This window comes from Clinocottus analis, unplaced genomic scaffold (assembly GCF_023055335.1).
Source record: "Clinocottus analis isolate CAN_PGR_092001 unplaced genomic scaffold, fCliAna1.0.p SCAF_23, whole genome shotgun sequence".
NCBI classification, from domain to species: Eukaryota; Metazoa; Chordata; class Actinopteri; order Perciformes; family Cottidae; genus Clinocottus; species Clinocottus analis.
The window spans coordinates 1,379,463-1,400,469 of record NW_027175965.1 but is presented as its reverse complement, the minus strand read 5'-3'; the positions used below and the strand labels follow the sequence as shown (position 1 = coordinate 1,400,469).

Below are 21,007 nucleotides of genomic sequence, written 5' to 3'. Positions count from 1 at the left end.
GCAGATAATAAAGAGTCGGATGAAGAGTGGAGGGTAGTATGAAGGAAGGCCCTTGGAGGGGCACTGAGGCTGAAAAGCTGGATGTCGGAGCAACCGTGTGTGGTTCTCTGTGTTGGTGTGTGTGTCGTAGAAAATTGTTGCTTCAGGTGTCTCCATCTGACACTGTTTATCTTCAATCTTGCCTTTGAAGACCAAATTCAGGACAAACGTGTGGCGAAGAACTACCGAAGAGGAGCTGCAGATCCCAAAGAGTAGTGTGGACACTTATAGGCGTAAATGTAGCAAAGGCTGTGCGTTTTAAAACGAAGGTGTGTGGACGCAGCCTCGGACCGTCAATGTGCCTGACAGGACAAACTATCCACCGTGGTTCAATTGGAACTGGTTGATGTTCTCATCAAAGAAAAGCAGCCAATCCTGATCACTTGTCCTTGAATGGGATACCAGCTTTCTTGCTCCCTCATTGGTCAAGTGCCTGCCACTTGTTTTGTAGAACATTGATGTTCTACTGGAGTAAATAGTTCACTTCACTGAACTCATTACAAACAGGTCCGATGCAGGAGTGTATTTTACACCTGACGGACAATACAGTGACGTTCCACCGACGTCGACCTTTCCTGTATGTCTATGCTCCTGTAAGGCGGTCTCCTCTTTGCCACAAGCATCATCATCATCATCATCATCCTCATTTCCGCCCCGCTGTTCCCTGTTGACGCCGCCGGGGTAACCGTGTCAAAGTTGCAACCTCAAAATCTCCAAGATCACCGCCGTCTCGCCGCCTGGCTCAGGGCACAACCTGGACTCATTCCCCAGTATATTGCTGACATTTGCAGGAGGGAGAGAGTCAGGTGGTGCATAGGGCGACACTTGTATTGTCTGTGTGTGGTTGGATTGGAGGCGGGATGGGGGGGTTTGAGATGGACCGCTGGGAGAGAATCTTGCAGCATCACCGCGCTATTACATTACATTATCTTGTCAGAGAAAGGGGACGAGCGAGCAATGCGATGGCTCGTGAACAGCGGCGTCGAAGAGTTGGAGAAGTACGAGCAGAAACCGGAGAGATGGAGGGAGGGATCAGAGGAGGTAGAGATGTAATTGGAGTGCAGTTAATACTGCTGACAACTCAGTTTTGTGTTTACTTGGTTTGTCATTGACAGCTTAGGGGCTACGAGGGTGGTGTGTGTTCTCCTAAAAAAAAAAATACCTTCATCATGGACAAACATTCAAACTCTGGATCTAAACCAGCAGGAAATAAGCTGTAAAATTGTAAAGAGATAACGGATGTACGCAGTTTTAGAGAGGATCTAGTAAGATGGAAAAACGGTTTATGAGATTTAGGGAAATGTCTAACTTCTTCACCCCGTTAATAAAGTAATTTCATGTCTTTAGACACATTATCAGCAGCACAATCCCACAGTCAGAAGCAAGTGGGAGGACCTGCTTCTGAGATATCCATCTTTGGGTTATTCAATGTTCCCGGGATTCAAATATTAATAAAAAATGGTGCGAGATAAGATACATTTTGGTGGCAAAGCAACATCATTTTTGAGAAGAGAGGGATCATATGAGGTCTGTGTACCCGTGAGTTATGGCGGGCGACTAACGAAGCACTCCTTCCTGAGTAAAGAAGTTTCACTCCGCCTCGGATGAAGGGCAGAACAATGCGAGCGGCTTAACAGATTGTTCTGAGGAAGAGGACAGCATCGGGTAGGGGGGCATCACTGTCGACTGCTGCAGACGAGCAGGTAAATTGAAAAGACGGTTGAAAGGGGAGGAAAAGGAGAGATAATGGGCGAGATAAATAGAATTTGCAAAGAGTAAAAGGAGTAGATGGACCGGTCAGCAGATACATTTATCTGATACTTAATTTACAGCCCTGAGCTTCAGTGGGGAATGGAGGCAGGATGGGTTTTTAGAACACACTCACACACACACACACACACACACACACACACACACACACACACACATGCCCACGCAACCGCACACTCTCTCTCTCTCGTGAAAAAGGATAAAAGTAGCCGGATGTTCAGACTGAATTGCCACCTTGCTCGTCTGACATTTCGGTGGCATTTTTAGACGACCCTGTGGCTGCTTTGGCCAGCGTACGCACATAGCAGCATACATGCTTGTATTATATAGTGATGAAGGGGAATCAGCCTCAAGGGAAACGTACAGGTCAATCTACCTGTTCCATCCTTCAACTAGGGTCATGAGCTCTGTGGTGGGGGCAATAAAATAAAAACCGCAAGTTCACAGACTCTAGTGGCCGATGGCAGGACAAGGAGCATGGAGTACAACCAGCAATCTTTCATGTTGAAAGAAGTCAGTTGAGGTAGTTCCAGGTGAGCTGGAACTACAAGGTCCAACCGGTTTTCCAACTGACTTTGCCTTTCAGATCCGCTGGCGTGCCAGGTTGCCTCATGCAAGATCCAGTTGAAAAAAAATCACCAGGTGATGAGCAGCAGACTTAGGGGAAGCCAAATGAGAGAGGCCTGTTTCCAAGGTGAGCCGTGGGTTATTCTGCACTCTCCCAGCTTGTGGAGGTGCCATCTCTGAGCAGACAGCTGGACCTCACCAACCCGTTCACTCTCTGGTGGACAATTAAGCTAGTTAAGCATTAACCACTTTTTAAATGTGCTCCGCTTATATGGCAATCACAGTCTGCCTCTTAGGCGCTTCACTGGTGGTGTGTGTGTATGTGTATGTGTGTGTGTGTGTGTGTGTGTGTGTGTGTGTGAGGAGGTGGGGGGGACGCCAGCTACACGGCTACCCATCACACTCAATTGATCCGATCGCCCGCCCAGTGTGGAAAATTAGAAGTCATAGAGGAGCAGGAGCAAAGTGCGGGGGGATTACTTTTTTTAACCTTTCAACTATGACCTTATGTAAGAGAAATAGCCTTTGAACAATATGCCGGAGCTCAGGGCACAAAAAAAGAAAAAGGGCTTGAAGAGCACAAAGAGACGTGTGAAAATATTCTTTAAAAGGTATCCATATTTATACTTTTTTTAAATAAAGAATTTTTAACCAACTCCAAAACAGCAGGGAGGAGGACAAACATCAAATCCGAGGGCGTCTTTCCACTGACATGTCCCGTCCCCTCCCTTTGCTGATAAACGCATCGCCACATTCTGTTCAGGTGCCGGGCGAGCAGGATGCCAGAGACTGCAGGGTCTTCAATAGTCATCATCCACGACGGAAAAATGCGGTAATAATGACCTTTATAGGCTAGCAGATGCTCCTGCTCTCTAGTGTCTACGGGGAAAAAATACCCACTTTTAAACTGAATGAGGCAGCAATGACTGAGCAGAGGAATGAACATGCAACACACCTGCTACCAAACTAGGGGGAAAAACAAAAACAAGGTCTCGAAAACAAAAACTAAAGCCGGAACTTTAAATCCAAATTGGTGTATTTCTATCCATCCATTATCAGCCGCCTATCAGGGGTCAGGTCGCAGTGGCAGCAGGCCCAAAGGCCGACCTAAGCAGGAATTCAAATAAAAGAATGAATGTTCATGATGGAAAAATACCTTTAATCCAGAGTTCTCACTAATGTCCTTGCATAGTTCGGAGGTCTTTATTAATGCAAGACATCTCTGTTGAGAAAGCACGTTTATTCATCTGGGAGGATTAATTAGTACGGCGTCTTTATCCTGTTCAAGTCAATCAAATCGCTGTAGGTCAACTGCAGCTGCCCCTAGTTAAAAAGGGATACACATAGATATATATGTGTGAGAAAATTGCCAAAATAAAACATTACAGATGTCACCTTCACATTAACGACTAAATGATTGTCAATTTTTTTTCTTCTTTTTCTTCATTTTGTGATTCTCTGTCACGCTGACCTCGACTAGTTCTACATTTTAAAAAACAACCTTGTGAGCGCCTACAAGTAAATAACAGTAAATACAATGTATGTGGGTATTCTGTACGCTGCAGAGAGCAAAGGTCTAACAACCATGTAATTACTTCTCCGAGCCGCCAGCCTCAGCCTTCAGGTAATAGTATCGTCTCACCAAAACCATTACCACACGCTCATGCCATACTGAATCGATCCGGACAGTGCGGGCACAATTTGGCAATAATTTAATTATTGTTGTGATGAAGCGGCCTCTGTATCAGGTATTTGATAACGCATGCTGCTGAAAGAACAATAAATTAATCAAATTGTGAATTTCATGGTCATGATAAAGTACGTAATCACTTAGTTCATTAGATAATCCAAATTAAAAAGCCTGTGTTTCCCCTACCATTATATTAGAGGGCCGGGGAGAGAGGCCCCTGAAGAAACTCCCCGCACCCCTGTACTTTTCTCTATATCGCCAGTCGATGGCAACAGTAGCCCTCCAGCAAGGCGCACCGGAGCAGCTCTCCAGCTCCAAGTGAAACAAGCCAAAGTGCTCGTGTCTTGTACCAACAAAGAGCTGCTGGCTTCACACATTACAAAGTACACGGACATAAAACTAAGTCATTAATAAATACATGGAGAAATGCCTGTACTTTCGGGTAAATGTTCACGGTTAACCGATTACGCTGCGCATGTGCAACTCTGCGATTTTTAGCGTTTTGCCAAGAGCCAGTCTTCGCAAAGTCTTCGCAAAGTCTCCGTGAAGTCGTCTTTTCTGCTGTTCCGTCTCTCAAAACCGGAAAAAGATCTCATCTCATCATGGAACAGGAACTGAGAGCGTCCGTATCAAGTCAACAACCGCGTTTTAAAAAGATGTGTAGAGGAAAGCAGCTCACTGAGCCGCTAATACTGATACAACCAGATGCTCACATATCGGCAGTCTCGTTCCGTTTTGTTCTGCAATTTGCTTTTATTTTTCCAAAATGAGCTATTTAGTAGTAACTAAATATTTATTTTTTGCACAGATAGAACTTTATTTTCATTGATTGCAATTTTTTTCTTTTTTGTGGTCTGACAGGTCAATCTCGTTTAATTCAAAGTTATTGTTATTGTTCTTTATTCTGTTATTTATAAAAGCACAGATGGAGTCACAAAATTATGTTATTTACAGAAAAAGTCCCCCCTCTGAAGCTGTAAACCTAGGGGAAACACTGAAAACTACTATCAGTTAGGTAGGTTATCTATCTGTTTGAATTTCCAGATGATTCACTCTGTCCAGATGTTTTTACTGTACAACTCGTGGTTGTTGATATGGGGAATACCGACGTGAAGCCCAGATGAATGAACTTCCTTGGTTAGTGTTAAAAAGAACCTTGTTAGCTGCCTTGGTCGCTTTTAGGTCCAGGTCCACGCTGTTCAGCCCGGCAGCTGGATGGATGTAAAAAGCATTTTTATTTCTCTCTCTCTCTCTCTCCTCTTCTCCCCACATTCCTGCACAGCCGCCATTGAGCTCCTTCAGTCTCCTCAGACACATCTATAATCTTCTCATCCCATGCTGCTCAATCTTCCTACAGTCAGTTAACTCAGCAAAGGCGGATTCATGAGAAATGAATCCCTTTAATTCACTGTAAAAGGTCTCCTCTCCTGTTGACCAGATAAGCTGCGACCACACTCTGCCAGAAGAAGAACGATAGCGTGTTTAATTTACGAGGACCTTTAAGTGATACCGCGTGTTCATCTTAGCGTGGACTAAGATGTTCTCTCCATCTTAAAGCTCATCCTATCCACATCAGATGGTTCACACCCTTTCATAGTTGACAGGACCGGCGCTGACACTGATAAGTCCGTCAGTTGATTAGTTTGGAGAAAGAGAACAAATCAAAAGCTTTGTACATCAATTCACCTCCAATGGCATTTATCATGCAGGAATGCCACACAGCGCCTCAATAATCATCCAAAAAAGTTATTCGCATTTTCTACATGACTCTGACATTTCACAGACTTAACTACTCAATGCTGAAAACACAAACAAGGCCATTAATTATAGTATTAAGCCTGCGAGTTGAATCCTCATACAAGAAAACTTATTTTGAGTAATATGTTTTTCTGATGGCAAAGTAAAGCTTGAATTGCTTTTCCATCTGTGATAAGCTAGTCAGGAACGCGGAAATAATTGTTTCAAAACAACATGCAGAACACCGTGTGTGTGTGTGTGTGTGTGTGTGTGTGTGTGTGTGTGTGTGTGTGTGTGTACACACTACATCCTGTAGTGCTGCACGTGTTGTAGGTGTCTGCTTCCTGCTTTGCCTTGTCATTAGTTTGTAATCAGCGACCGGCTTACAGGTGAGTCATGCACACAACGAACAATGACACCATACATCCACCGGTTTCCTCGGCAACCAGCATAGCTTTGTCAGACTGCGCAGAAAGAAAAGACTGAAAAAAATCTTGGAAAAAAACAGACACTTTTATAGGGGGGGGATGCATCATTTTTACCAAACCTTCTTTCAGGAACTCCACAAAGTGCAAAACCAACTAGACAAGTCTGCCCTTGCTTCAATGTCCCTGAAGTACCTTGCAAGTAGAAAGCCAAGAAGCAGCCAAAAGCGCCGTCAGGGTTGACTTTGCCAGAAGGCTGACGGACAAAATGTTTCTAGACTAAATAAATGAACATCTTTTCTGAATCATAAAGTTTAGACCCACTTCATGTAGCGACTAACACGTGTGCTGAGGTGTAAAAAGGCAGGGGGGTTTTTCTCTCTTTTTTCTTAGCGGTAATGTTTTCCGATGTAACAGTGTCCCTATTCCAGGTCATTCAAACCTCTTCCCAAGCACGTTCAGGAGCTACTTCACAGTAAAAACAACACTCACCAGTTCAGGGTTAAACACACAACTCAAATAAGATGTTGATTTACTAAGTCGTAGTCATATTGCCACACAAATGGATAGTTTCAGGTGTAAATTTAAAGTATTGACCTCCGGGTCACAAAAAGTGGAGCACAACCTTCCACAATGTGGAAACGAGACCCGTCTGGTTGCAAAAACAAGTCAGATTTTACAGAAGTTGATGTGGGAAAAAAAAACCTTGGTTACCTAAAACAGCCACTACTATCCTTTTCAAACAGGTCAATCAATGTTCATTTGCCATAACAAGTATGTGTACTTTATTAAGGTTGGATTTTCTTGTTTTCTCCCCTTAAATCTACATTGAGTTAAGGCTTACTACCCAAGTCAAATAAATGCTTTGCGTTTTAGTCCAACCGCCCCCCGTGCTTTCCAGTGCGACATCTCTTCTGAGCTAGATACCTGCGGTTTCCATCCAATGGTGTTTAAGCCAGTGACAAACTATTTCACACTGGAGGAGCCAAACCAAAAGCCTGGTTTTCCTGCCAACAACAACAGCTGCCATGGCAGCACACTGGGAGGTCCACTTTATAGGAGCCGGTCACTCCTCTGAAAAGGGCAATAAGAACATTTTGCACCTTCTGCTCAAATGTGAACACACGTACATCGGAGAGAGTGGGTGTACTGGCTGGAATCAACTTCAACAGAGAACAGCATGCCGATGCAGATTGCCCTCTGAAAATATAGTAATACATTACAAACAATGTGTGTGCTTGTGTTGCCTGTGTAGCTCTGTGTTTGTTTCTGAAGGTTTAATCGATTAACCCCGGCACACATCTACCAGTTCATCACCATAATCCTCAAATAGCTCCACAACCTATATTGGGTTGCTTTCGAGCTGACAAACACACGGATTGAGATTAAGTCTACTTTCTGGAGCCGAAAAAGCTGTAAATCTTCAGTTTACACAACGGAGGGAGAGGAGGGGAGATCACACCCCAGTGCATTGCTTCAAAGGAAACTTCACAACAGTGATGGAGCACATGTAGGGGGGGACAGCCAAGCTTGGGACAGTTTGAATACCAAGATGCTTTCATAACCAGCATTCATACCGTGTTTTTCTGAACGATAACGCTGTAGATTGACGTGTGCAGTCATCTGTTTCACACCACTTTATGACTCATTTTGATGGTTTATTGGAGTCTAACTATTATTCAACTCATCAATGCAATGCATTTAGCCTACAATCATGCATGCCATAATTCAGCTGTCACCCTATCACTATAACACGTTTACAATCATGAGAGTTCTCTTTAATTCGGCATCAGAATAACCATATAACTTAATCGGCAAGGATCTGAATGTTATGCATCACCAGGACAAATTCCGCGTATGTGAAAACATACATGGCAATAAATGGTTTTGATTGTAAACCAATTCTTCAAAAGTTCCTGATAAAAGTTGCAGTAAAGTCCACCACACCTGTGCCGAACACAGCAGTGGATCAGAGTTCATCGACGAGCAAACATGTTGGATTATGCCAAACTTAAAAAAAATATATTTAAAAAGCGAAAAATGAAAGTTTTGAAACGAGGTTCGTGAGAGGATTCACTCACCCGAATCCTCCTCATTGCGGCCACGATCTCCACTCGGCTGCTCGGCCGCGTCACATCCAGACTGCCGATGTACTGAGGGAGAGGGAGGGGGGTGACAGGTACAAAACATATTACAGAATGAATAAAGTATATGTCTATATCAATACATATATATATATATATATATATATATATATATATATATATATATATATATATATATATATATATATATATATATATTCACTGTACTTGCATTCAAAGTTACTGACGACACCTCACGTCGTCTTTTTTTCCTCCGCGCGTAAAATCCCTCACCTGACGTTAGCTTAAAAACAAACTTTAACTAACTTAGCCTGCACAAAACCCTCCGTGCGTGAGTTACATGTCGGGTCCCTAACGAGTTATGAACGTCATACTTTACGGTTTGCTTGACTAGGGTTGAGCCCGTAACACCTTCAGAGTAGTAACGTTAACTGTTACGAGTTTTTTTTTAGGCCAGCGAAGACGACACGTAACGTAAAGTAACGCTACAGTCCAACGAGACGTCCGAAAACGCAACTATCCAACTCAGCTTTGGCGCCTCGTGAATTCACCTTTGCCTCGAAGTTGATCCCGTGCTGGAACGCTTCCTCGTTGTGCAGCGGGATCCTCAAGTCGTGCCCATCATCGACGAGGTTGTACTTGGTTTTTGCAGGCATTTTTTAATTATTTTTTACAAGTGGTCCACTATTCCACGGTACCAGGAGAACGAACCCCGATCGGTTAAACGGGGTGGGAGGGAAGTAATCCAAGAAAAAGAGAAGGAAAAAATTCCAAATCCGGTTAGTGCACGTTCTCCATCGTAGAGAACCGTCCCAGCATTGCACTGCTCCTCTGCGCCGCCCCCGTCAACAGCGACCCAAGTGGCGGCAACTACTTCCCCGGCGCTCCCGGTAACTCCGGCCGCCCCGCCCGAGCCGACAGGCGCCCTTCACCAGCTTTTACGTTCACGCGCGGGCGACAAGAAACAGCGACGTGAGGGCAGACAGATGTGTTGCCTTGTCCCGACTTTTCCTGTGGCGAGTCGCGAGAGTGGAAGTTGGTCGGGCTATGCCTCCCGTCCCGGACTCCCACCCCCGCCCCCCACACCGCCCTCCCCATTCCCGAAGAGGGAGGGTGTGATTGGAGGAGTCCGGGAATCCCACCTGTTTCCTATTGGAACAGAGGCGCACCGTGGCCCTCGAGAGGAGGGCCCAAAGGCTGGTACCTGCCCCCTCTCTTAACTCCTACCCAGCACACGCACACACGCAAACACACACACGCGCACACACACACTCTTTGGAATGACTTGAATGCCTCTCAGGCAAACAAAGGAGTGGTGTTGCGCCCACTATATAGTCTATATACACATCTCTAGGCTGTAAACCTTGGCATTGTTATTACAGACGTAATAGATTAACTTGCAAAATTTCATTTTTTTGAAAGCACAATACGCACATATGCATGACTGTAAAACGTGTGGTTTAATCATCACCTGTAAGAAAAAGATACTGGCTGGAAGATGAGGTTGTAATTTACAGGAATCAAACTCAATACAATACAGATGTGGTGTTCATGGACCTCTGCCCCTGTGTAAAATACAGAGAGCAAGGCTACCAGCTAGTGGCCATATCTGCAAGCACCTATATAGATATCATAATAAATACAAATGTCAGAATAAGAAAAGAAAAAACATCTTTGTTCTGATTTTCTGTCTCTGCCAAATACATTGCACCAACTGAATTATTCAATAAAAGGCTCACCTCAAGAAAAATTAGATCCAATCTACTGTATTGTCTCCCCAATTTATGATCCAATTATCTAAATCTTTGATCAGAAAAAATCAAAGTCAGATGAACTTCCTCTCTTTTTAAATCCCATTTCATCCCATGCGTTTTTTTCTACATCATCAGTGAACATCCCGCTTTAATAATCAAACATGCAGGACACACTGAGAAACCTTAACATCTTAAGCTTTGCTTTGAGCGTCAAAGGAACAAATGTGTTGGATAAAAGTAGAAGGACATCTATTCAATAAAAGGCTTCTATGCATATTTCTTATGAATGACTCGTGGCCACGCAGAAAATCATGCAGTTTGGTGGAGCAGTGTGCTAGATTAACAGTGGACAGACTTGAAGGTGCACGCACACACAACTGTCCTCATTAACAAACACAGATTCATAATTGCGTTAGTGGGAATCAGAACATATCTAAGATACTGAACAATGCTACAAAAAGAACACAATCTGGTCAATGTGAGACATGTGCAATGACATATGATAAATTCTCATGTAGGAGAGATCCTTCTCATTGAGCAACATTCTGCTCCAGCATCTGTAATTAAAAAAAAAAAAAAAACACATCTCCATTACAAGAGACAATCCATAAGGCAGTGTGATGTGTGGACAGCAGACACAGGAGTTCATGTTTAATGCAGCCGTCATGTTGTATAATGCACAAACCATCTGTGTCACCCATGGGAGTAAAGATGCGTGCAGCGCTCCCCTCAAGGTGCTCCCAGAGGAGGAGAGAGGAAGTGGGGCAGCAGTAATCCACATTCTCGCCACCTCTTTGGAAATATATAAAGTACTGCTGCTCATGCTGCCCTGGGGGGCTTTCACGGTATAGCAGGATGATGATTTACTGAATGTTATGGGGTTCAAAACAGGCATCTGGCGACCTAAATTTTGCCTAAACATCATCATAATATATTGAAATGAATTCTCACATTTAGCAACTGTGTTCATTTTTAGCCACATAGATGATACATGTTTGATCAGAATGATAAAAAAAAACGAATCTCTGAGCTTCATAAGACTAAAAACCTGACGTCTTTAAGATCACATTGACACTGAGGCCCCACAACACTGCTATCGTCACCGCTTTCATGTGCAGTAACTTTGAAGAATATCTTCACCACAACTGTCGTATTTGCAGTATGTTTTCCTTAAAAGTCCCCGATGGCAGGACCACCTTGCCCTCGTGACAGTGCAACATCTAGATGGCAGACAAGAACAGCTGCTGTCCCTGCTTGAGGAATTATTCCTGAATACAAGCCGTTCCACTCTCGGGGACCCCATGTGCTCTTAAGAGTCTTTAAAAAAAAAAAAAAAAAGGATAGAGAGCAACCTAATCCCCCGACAGAACTTCAAATACATGTTGATCTGTTGATTAGGGCTTTTGGCTTTTAAGACGAGCTTTTGGAGATCAGTGCACTAAAACATCACAGTTCCACTTAAAAGCTAAAAGGCAACATGATCCGCAGTAACACAGCAAAAGAAAATCAAAAATAGCTCCTGCACTGGAGACTCTTTCTGCAGAGAACGGATATCACGGGTGAGCTGTGCGACGAAAGACCTCGGCCTGCTGGTGTGACCTGGAGTCCAGGGATGACTTTAATTCTCCACAGTGCCAGTGATCCTACATGAGACATGCATTACACGTTTGTTACAGGTGTTAGACAAGTCTGATGTAAGGATGTGGTTTGCCCTCAAGTAGAGGCTGTGGTAAATTAGTAGTTGTGTGAGGTGAGCTGTGTTGTAACGTTGAACACAGGCGGCCTGTTTTGGGTGCGCTGCAGCGCTTCTTGCCCAATGCATGCTGGGATAGGCTCCAGAACCAATTTGTTTAAAAGAAAAGATTGAATGGCTGGAGTTTTATTGCTCATGTTCACGTGTGTCAAGTTTCGGCCTATGTATTAATTTGGTAACATTCAAAGTCAAGTTTTGTGTATTCTTGAGTCATTACAGCATCTTATCAAGTATTCTGATGTCATATGCTTTTGTTCTAGACGAGAAAGGATAATACTGCCAGCCAAAGTAATTGAATGTGAACAGTGCAAGTTTCAAAGTCAATTATGGGAATGTTTTATTAGGATATAAATGCATTGAATTCCTATTTGTTAGGCCAAACGAAAACACACAGTCGGCTTTGCTGGGAAAACAATGTAAACGTAACATTGTTTTGTTTTCAGGAAAATCACATCACAAGCCTTTAAAATTAGGAAGGAAAAAGTAAAAGCATTTTCAATTTGTCGGTATATATCACATTTATCACCAAGAGGGATTGTTTGGTGCCGTGTAGATTCGTGCTAAGCTAACACAGGATGTCCGTGGACAGGCAATTACAAGGGAGACCCGATAGTTTACTCAGTAGTGAGCAGATTTTCTGACCCTCGCTTGTGTCATCGGCTGACAAGCAACTGTCAGGCCTAAGACGTGCAGAGCATTGCATTGTGGGATTGTTTAAGGGCACTAAACAGAGACACACACTCAGGATACGAACAATCAAATAGAATGGTGGACGGTAAATGCAGAGCACCGTACAGTAAAAAAGGGAGTTAGTTACGATGCCGTCTTTTTTCACACTAATCCGTCTGAAAAGGTTTTCATCCGTTCACAAGAAGCTGCTACCTTCCACATCCAAAAACTGCACTTAAGAAAAAGAAAAAAAGAGAAAAAAGCCGTTTTGAGGGGATTAATCTGAACACAATTGGCCTCATGTTTCAGTGTGAAACAAAGCATTGGTTTTCTTTCTTGGTGCCAACTCCATCCAGTCAGTGCTGGGTCAGTGTGTCAGCAGGAGCCCTGAAGCTCGGATCCTCTCGGAGAGAGAGAGAGAGAGAGAGAGAGAGAGAGAGAGAGAGAGAGAGCGAGAGACACATCTTGAGGGCCTTTTAAACTGAATTAATAATGGCGATTCCAAAGAATGTGGGGCAATGCGAGGAGTAGATCCACTTCTCCAGAGAGAGTTTCCGTGATGAAGACAGACAAAAGGGAAGGGGGCGGGCGGGAGCAAATGATGACAGCAATGCATTTCTACAGTAATTGTGCTCGGAGCTGTGTTACAACATGGGACATTAGCGGAACTGGGAGATCGCAGCTCACCCGGGGGTAGATTACTGCGGGTATAATCTGCCTGTGATGCACAAACAAAGACTTGTGGAGCCTATCGAATACATGCAGGGCTCCTGCCGCCCGGCGTTAATTAACCAATATGCTCGGACTGCTGTTAAACGGCTCTTTGTTGCTTTTGTTGAGGCAACACATAGGAATACTGAGGAAAACACAGCATTCCTTTGAATGCCTTCCTTTCGGATGGCTGAGCTTCTTTTTTTGTGGGGGGGAAGAGAAGATCCCCACACAGAGATGTTTGGTTAAATTATAGGCTTGCAATGAATCCAGCGAGCCCAGTAGAAACTTTTCTGAACAACCAACCGATATATACCAGACTCATTTTATCGCTTTGGTTTCTTGAGCTATTTCAATACTTTGCTTGTGACGTCTGTGCCAAAAGGTTTGAAACACTTTCAGTTCATCTAACTTCATGGCATGAGAGTAGTTGGCGGCGCAAAACAACTAGATTGGAAGGATTTAAGAATATAAGAAAGAATGCAACAACAACACTAAACATTTGTTCTGATTGGTTGAAAGTCCTGAAATCTGCCACGGACATATACTCTGGGCAAGTATCAGACAGTGTAACTTTAATATTTTAAATCCTAAAGATGCACACCATGCCACACCAAAGATTAGGACCAAAAGAATCAAACATTCTGCAAAGAAAATGACAATAAAACGAAGCATTGCCCCATTATGAAAGATCTTTCTTTTAACTGTGTAATCCGGTTCAAAAATAGAAAAAAAACACTGTTTTATGGGAAAACATTGTTTCACTAGAGCATGCTGGGTCTTTAAATTTGCATACGCCTTCCCCCTTGCTGTATGAAGTGTAGACGAAATTTACGGGAGTACTTAAACTTAACGGTTACTCTAATATTCTTTACACCGCATACGTCTTTGAAAAGGGTTGCAGTAAACTTATATGAAGTTAAACAAGGATGTGGTTGTGGAGATAATTAAGGAAACATTAAAAGAAAAACGATTTTCTTTTCTCGTCCAATAATAGATATTTGTTTTTTAAACTGCACGTGTGCACATATAGACATGACATTCAACCTTCTTAGTTCATCGATACCAAACACTTGATTGTGCTCCTCTCTGAAATACAGCCATTTTGCTATCATATTGTATTTAATCTTATGGAACATGCAATTATTGTTTTTTTGTCCTGCATTATAACAAAATATATCGCAATTAAATGTGATATATTGTTAATATTATATATATATATATATATATATATATATATATATATATATATATATATATATATATATATATATATATATATATATATATATATATAAGAAAAACCTTTCAGCCAAACAACTTCACAGATTTTTAAAATTCAGAGAACACTTCAACTGAAGGAACTTTGGATTCATATCCTGCACAAATGGACTAAAAGCGTGTCAACTGCTGAGCCTAGAGTCGAGCTGTAAATACTCACAATAACAAGGCTAAACTCCTGATTTCTAGCAGGTGGTATTACTACCATCATCGCCCTCTGAGTTTAGCTTGTGGGCACGCTGACGTTTTCTCATTAGCAGCAAACATGACGCACAGCTGAGGCTGAGAGGACCAACATTCGCTTTGAGGGGATTTGGTAATAAACCAAAGGTCAAGTTGTACGACAAGCTAGATGGAAAATCACCACATTACTTTTCATCCTGAGGTGGAAATGAAGCTCTCTAATATATATCACAGCAATTCATCACATAGTTGTAGACCAAATATTGAGCACAAACCATAAATATCATCTTCATGGTGCCACAGATACAAAGTCAGGGAATGCACACGATGTGTTGGGAGTCGACTCGATATGTTGGGATATTTCAATCTGGACCAAAGTGGGTGAATACAATAGCAGCAAAATATAGTCCAGTATGTCCGTAAGCATGATCAGTTTAGAAAGCTTGAGCAGCAGTTTAAACGTGACACAGTTCACTGTGCAGTTTGAACAGTGCAGTGTGCAAACTCACATACGATGCAGTCTGCAACCAGTTCAGTGAAAGTCAAAAAATGTGCTGCGTGCACTTCATTACACATGGGTTTTCCAATTTAAATGGTCTGTACAAGCCTCAAGATGCCATCGTATCCAGTGTTTATAATCAGTCAAACATTTCACCACGAGACTCCCTGCTAGTCTCGTTTCTTACCTTGACCATGGACAGAATATATCCAGAATGGATAATAAAACATAACTCAGCATGTTTATATCGTGGCGCTCTGCTTCAGGCTTACACAGTAGAGCTGAGAAGCAAAAACACACGTAAGGGTGCCACCATGTGGACACATTATGATGTGCAGAGCACAACTACCCTGACCAAAATAATCTATTTATGTGAATTTTCTTTGCAAATTCACAGAAGAAAAACTAAGAAACACATCATGAAAAACGTGTATACACATATCTTCAGTTGGACGCATAAATCCATTTAATTGATCACATGTCGAGAGTGCAAAACAACATTTACTGTGTGAGCTGCTGCTTCTTTGTGAGTTTCCTACTCCTCGGCGCATTCCGTGTTGTGTGACCGTACAAATGTGTCACTTTGTTGCTTGGTAGCCGGAGGACTCTTTTATGAATGAGTAAATAAATCGGCATTCAGCCAGCTACTCCTGGAGACCGAGATCCAATAGGATTCTTCTTCTTCCTGAGTTGTTTCACACCCTCTCATATAGTGTACTGAGCACATTGTGTGCTTCGGCCTTAACGGGCCCGTGAAACTGTCGCCACAAATCACAGCAATGCTTTCCTGTTGTGGGTCGATTGACTCAGTCCGGTGTCTAACACACAGCAGTAAACCTATCAAGGCCAAGAGGTGTGATTCATTTTCAATTTACACACACACACACATACACACACACACACATACACACACACACACACACACACACACACACACACACACACACACACACACACACATTGTGAGCTGTTGTTTCGCTCTGTCGTGTATTCAGTGGGAGTATGACAAACAAGTGGAAACTAGACATTAATTTAATTAGAAGTAAGCTAGTCGAGCTAGCTTCAGACCAACACCTTGTGTCAGCAATTTCAAAGCCTTGTCGCAGCATTTTTTATTCGACTGCCATCTACAACGGATAGTGAGGTGTGCAGTAAGCACACCTCACTATCAGCCTCAAGTCATATGTTCTCATGAACAAGTACACCTGCTGCATGTGGACCACCAGCACGCTGCTGACTACTTCCATATGTATTGCTAGGTAGCAAATGCTCCACATTTAGTGCAACAAAACATACAATATTTCACCAATAGCTAAATGCTTATGATCTGAATATTATTGCAACTTGAGCCGCATTAAAAAAAAATATTTTACTGTCTTGGTTGTTTCATCATAATGTTTTATACTTTCTACAGCCTTTACGTGTTTGAGATAAAGCGGATCACAAAACAGTGCCGTGACCCGGATTCGAACCGGGGTTGCTGCGGCCACAACGCAGAGTACTAACCACTATACGATCACGGCGAGCTACACTGGTGTAGCCGCCTCAGGGGGACAGCTTCATCACCATGTCGGAAAACGGGACACTGTCACAGCTTTTTCGCTTTTTTTTCTGTACAATTATGCGTCATTTCACATGAATATAATAATTATCTGAGCGTCCAGATCCTAATTGGGCTTTCTGTTCGTTGGAGGATATTTTATAGCTCAACATGAACATGTTAAAATATTTTGAATTACTTATAATAGGGCTAATTATCCGGTACTATGGTAGTAGTGGTAACCTTCCACTACCATAATGTAACTACAACAAACAACAACTTGAAGATAATGTGTTTGCAAATCCAATCACAAAAATCAAAAAATATGCATGTAGCTAAAAAAAGTATTGAAATAGTTACAGTCTATGAGCAACTATTTCATCAGCAGTCAGAGAAATACATAAAGTAATCATTCATAATAATCAATACAAATCTGACACTATGGGAAATTACATTACATTACAACACAGAACAACACTGAAAACAACAAGACAACTGCTTTGATGTTTAATATATATATTGTTGAAAAAAGTATGTTTCACTCATTATGCTTTGTCATTTATTTCGGGGCTTTAGTCACACTTTAAGTTGTGGAACTACGTTTCCCATAAAGCTTTGGGCGATGTAAACAGGAGGTATAATACTGTCATTGTCATTTTTCTTTTCCTTGGCAAATTACCTTTTGAAGGAGGCCAGAATAAATAAACTGTTAGCACTTCCTGTTTGCAATGTACCTATCTACAGACACCTGCCACTGGATGAGAAAACGTTGTGTTTTTAATTGGCTTCAATGCATATTCATGGACATTAACTCACAGAGTATCTTTGCCTCACAAAGTTCCTTCCCATCTGCTTCCCTCCACCTTCGCCCTCAACTCTCATTCTCAAATAACCATTAAATTGTAATTTAAGGCAGTCAAATAAAACGTTTTTAAATGTCCTGACAGAATCCCGGAGGTGCATGCTGGGACGAGGAGGTGCATGCTGGGACATTAAAGCCAGATTGTAGCTGGAAACAGCTGGCGACAAAAGGGAAAGAAAGAAAACCTGGTTTTTCCCTCTATACCCGACATCAAATTCACAAAAAAAACCAAAACTGGACTACAATATAGTTCGAACTGGACCACTTGGAAGAATTTATTGACGAGTGCTTCGGGCGATTCTGCAACAAGAACGAAACAAGCAACACCGTGGAGATGCCCTCATCACAGAGCAAAAGATCCCATAACAGTGGTACACATACACCCACTTCTCCCAAACCACCATGCAGAATCCCTTTCTGAGGTGCTTGCATTCATATAATTCCCATGTTATATGTAAAATGAACTCACCATGTCAATTCTTGAATCAAACGATCAATTTATTTACAAGGATAATTTACTGCCATATTGGACGTTGAGGTTACAATTTGCTGTCTTTCTGAACTAATCACATAGTTTGAGGGGCCGATCAGCAGATCCACCGGAGCCCTGGCTCCGGACCAATCAGAGCTTCAGTCTGTCCAAGCCCAGCCGGTGCCTGCGTGGCCCGGGGCAGGCGCTCGCTGCTGGGGCGGATCGGATCGGGGCGGGCCTGTCCATCACAGTCCCGAGGGCGCCCCGGGGCTCCGAGGGTGCCAGGTCGGCGCTGGGTGCGACTGAGTGCGTGTGCTCGTGCGGGTGAAGGTGTGTGTGGTTGTGGTGCTGATGCCCAGTGTGTCCACTGTCCACTTTCGCATGTGCCTGCTCTTCCTTCGCAGCAGCCTAAAGGAGAGAGACGAGAGAGCGACGGTTTCTCAGAAGACGGTAAAGGACCCTGAGGATGAGAGTGGAGAGACTTGCCATACAGGGACTGTAGCATACACTTTGTCTGCAGAGCTGCAAAATGGTCTTTTCCTCGTCTTTCATTCAGTGTTAAAATAAATAACCGTAAAAGTTTGGTTAAAAAGCCACTAGCTCTGCGCTAGTGACCCGTTAGTTCCCTGACAACCACTGAAAGTAGCTGTCATCGAGCCAGCCCTGGCTCGACACCCGACTTGGCAGCGGGAACGCGAGCACTAGCAGCAGCAGCAGCAGCAACTGGGTGCTAGCAGCAGTGCGAGCTTGCTACAGTGGGGACACCCACTGAAGATGGTAGTGGCTTGTAACCTTGTAACTGTGACGGTATATCAATGACTTGAAATTTCTAAAAGCCTATAAAATGGCAGACGGATTGAGCTACTCAATTTGTTGTTTATGCCTGTTTGAAATGCGGGTGAACGGATCCAAAGCGGGCACCTGAGGTTCGTAGATCTCACACTTCACATCGACAGGCTTCCGGTTCCGAAGCGAGCTGCCCTTCTTTCCGGCAGGCAGTCGGACCTCAAACGGGTCCTCGTGGGCCACGTGCGAGCCCAGACAGAAGCCCCTATGCTGAGCGAGAAGACAAACCGAGAACATGTGAGCCTGGATTTGCAACATGCGCCGTAACGCTGTGACGTTGCTCATTCTGGTCACATGACATCTATTGCATCTGTCCATCCGGGGAGAGGGATCCTCGTCTGTTGCTCGCCCTCAGGTTTCTTCCCTTTTTTCCCTGTACAAGGGTTTTTACTATCTTTATTTGGGAGAGTTTTTCCGATGTGAGGTCCTGGGACAAGGATGTCATGTGTACAGATTGTAAAGCCCTCTGAGGCAAATCTTGTATTTGTGATTTTGGGCTATACAAAATAAACTGAATTGAATTAAATCTGAAAAAGGTTCAACAGTGTGCGACTCACAGCAAACTGACAGGCCATAGGTGGGCAGCTGCTCAGGTCACTGGCCTCTGCTGTCTTTAAACACACCGTCTCCAGGATGGTGAACTCCACAAAGTAGGATGGACCAACAACCCACTGACAAAGCATACAAACACATGACACACACGTAAGTATTAGAATACCGCGCAATTATCATATTTTATTAAAAATTAATGAGGAAAAATCCAGTTTTGGATGTTCAAGATTCCTAAAACTTGTCCCCCCCCCCCCCCGCCACCCCATGCTTTTCAAATCAACTTGATGAATGAGTATCTTTCTTCACCTGTGAACTGGCTCTCGTGACGTTCTCCAGAGTAAAGTAGTTGGCCAGCGGGCTCTCCTCGTTGAACCTCTGTAGTGATAGGTTGGCTGTCTCCTTGACGACGGGCTCGTTGAGGTTCTCAGCGGTGGGACAGTCCGGGCACACGTCCACCACCGCAGTGGCGGGAACTAAACACGAGCATGATCAGGGTCAAAGGTCAACGAAAAGTATCTGAGCGTGTGCGTGTTGAGGATTTAAAACCTCTTTCAGCTATCGCCTCCATCCTTTGCTCCTTGCTATACCCCAAAAATGTAAAACTCTGAATAATCACTTATGGATGGCATGTTTACATCAGTGGATGTCAGCATCTTTGATTTCCCACCTCATTGACGTTTGAAAAATCAAAGCGGCCAACAAAAAAGCCTTGCAACACATTATCACAGATAATTTGTGTGTTTTGTGTAATTAACGGAATGATAAAAAAAAAAGAAAAACTGGATTCTAAATGAATCCATTGCTCTACCTTCACGGAGTGCACAGGAGTAGCTCTGCAGTTTGACTTGAGAGTCCACAGAGGCCGACACCTCACACTCTCCATACACCTTGAGGGACACAAACACATCCTGGGTTATAGCGTGACCTTGGGTTGAAGAGTGATGATGCTGCACCGGGGCACTCACTGGAACGTCACCGATATCGCGGACTTCGCATTGTTTCCATGGCTTCGTGCTGGTGATGTGGCATTTGGTCTCCATGACATCAATAGTCAGTTTATAGAAGGACCCACCTGTCTCCTGGAAACACACACACGCACACACACACGCAGACACACACACACACACGCACAGGCATACACACGCACACACACACAAGCACGCGCGCACACACACACACACACACACACACACACACACGCTAATGTTTCTTGTTTCTGTGGTTGTTTTCTTCTTTCTGCAAATACTGTTGCATCTTTACAGGCACAAGACTGTGTAGAACTCTGTTCATGTTTGTGTATGTGTGTGTGTGTGTCTGCGTGCGGGTGCATGTGTGTGTGAGAGTTCGCCCTCACCTTTCCATGAGTGTGAGAGAGGTCGTACAGTCTGTTGAGGCTCAGGATGTATCCGTCTGTCCGGTCCCGGTTGATCTGCTCCAGGGCCTCTTCCGCCACCCTCACCACTTCAGGGCTGCTGCAGCCCGGAGGGTCCGGCCTGGCTCTTCCCCCCTGCTGCAGCAAAGCCAGACATAGGACCAGAAGGTGCACACTCAT

At 43.6% G+C, this 21,007-nt stretch overlaps 2 protein-coding genes and 1 non-coding gene across 4 annotated transcripts in view; all 3 read right to left on the bottom strand.

Annotated features, from left to right (window-relative positions):
* Positions 1 to 9,363, bottom strand: part of nos1apa (nitric oxide synthase 1 (neuronal) adaptor protein a) — a 139,681-nt gene extending 130,318 nt beyond the window's left edge. For both annotated transcript variants that reach the window (XM_068589569.1, XM_068589570.1), the window contains exons 1-2: positions 8,885 to 9,363; positions 8,310 to 8,381 (exon numbers count right to left, since the gene is read on the bottom strand). In XM_068589569.1, the coding sequence (XP_068445670.1) occupies positions 8,310 to 8,381; positions 8,885 to 8,989 (177 nt within the window). In that variant the 5' untranslated portion in view covers positions 8,990 to 9,363. The remainder of the gene's footprint in view (positions 1 to 8,309; positions 8,382 to 8,884) is intronic.
* Positions 9,364 to 16,634: 7,271 nt separating this feature from the next.
* trnah-gug (transfer RNA histidin (anticodon GUG)) lies at positions 16,635 to 16,706 on the bottom strand. The gene has a single exon. It is a non-coding gene; the product is annotated as a tRNA-His (tRNA).
* A 1,405-nt stretch (positions 16,707 to 18,111) lies between these two features.
* Positions 18,112 to 21,007, bottom strand: LOC137793693 (fetuin-B-like). The gene is made up of 7 exons (XM_068589994.1): positions 20,810 to 21,007; positions 20,421 to 20,534; positions 20,264 to 20,342; positions 19,762 to 19,928; positions 19,461 to 19,574; positions 18,979 to 19,113; positions 18,112 to 18,465 (listed from the first exon to the last, which is right to left on the bottom strand). Exons 1-7 carry the CDS (start codon positions 21,005 to 21,007, stop codon positions 18,208 to 18,210), a joined length of 1,065 nt encoding a protein of 354 aa, XP_068446095.1. The 3' UTR covers positions 18,112 to 18,207.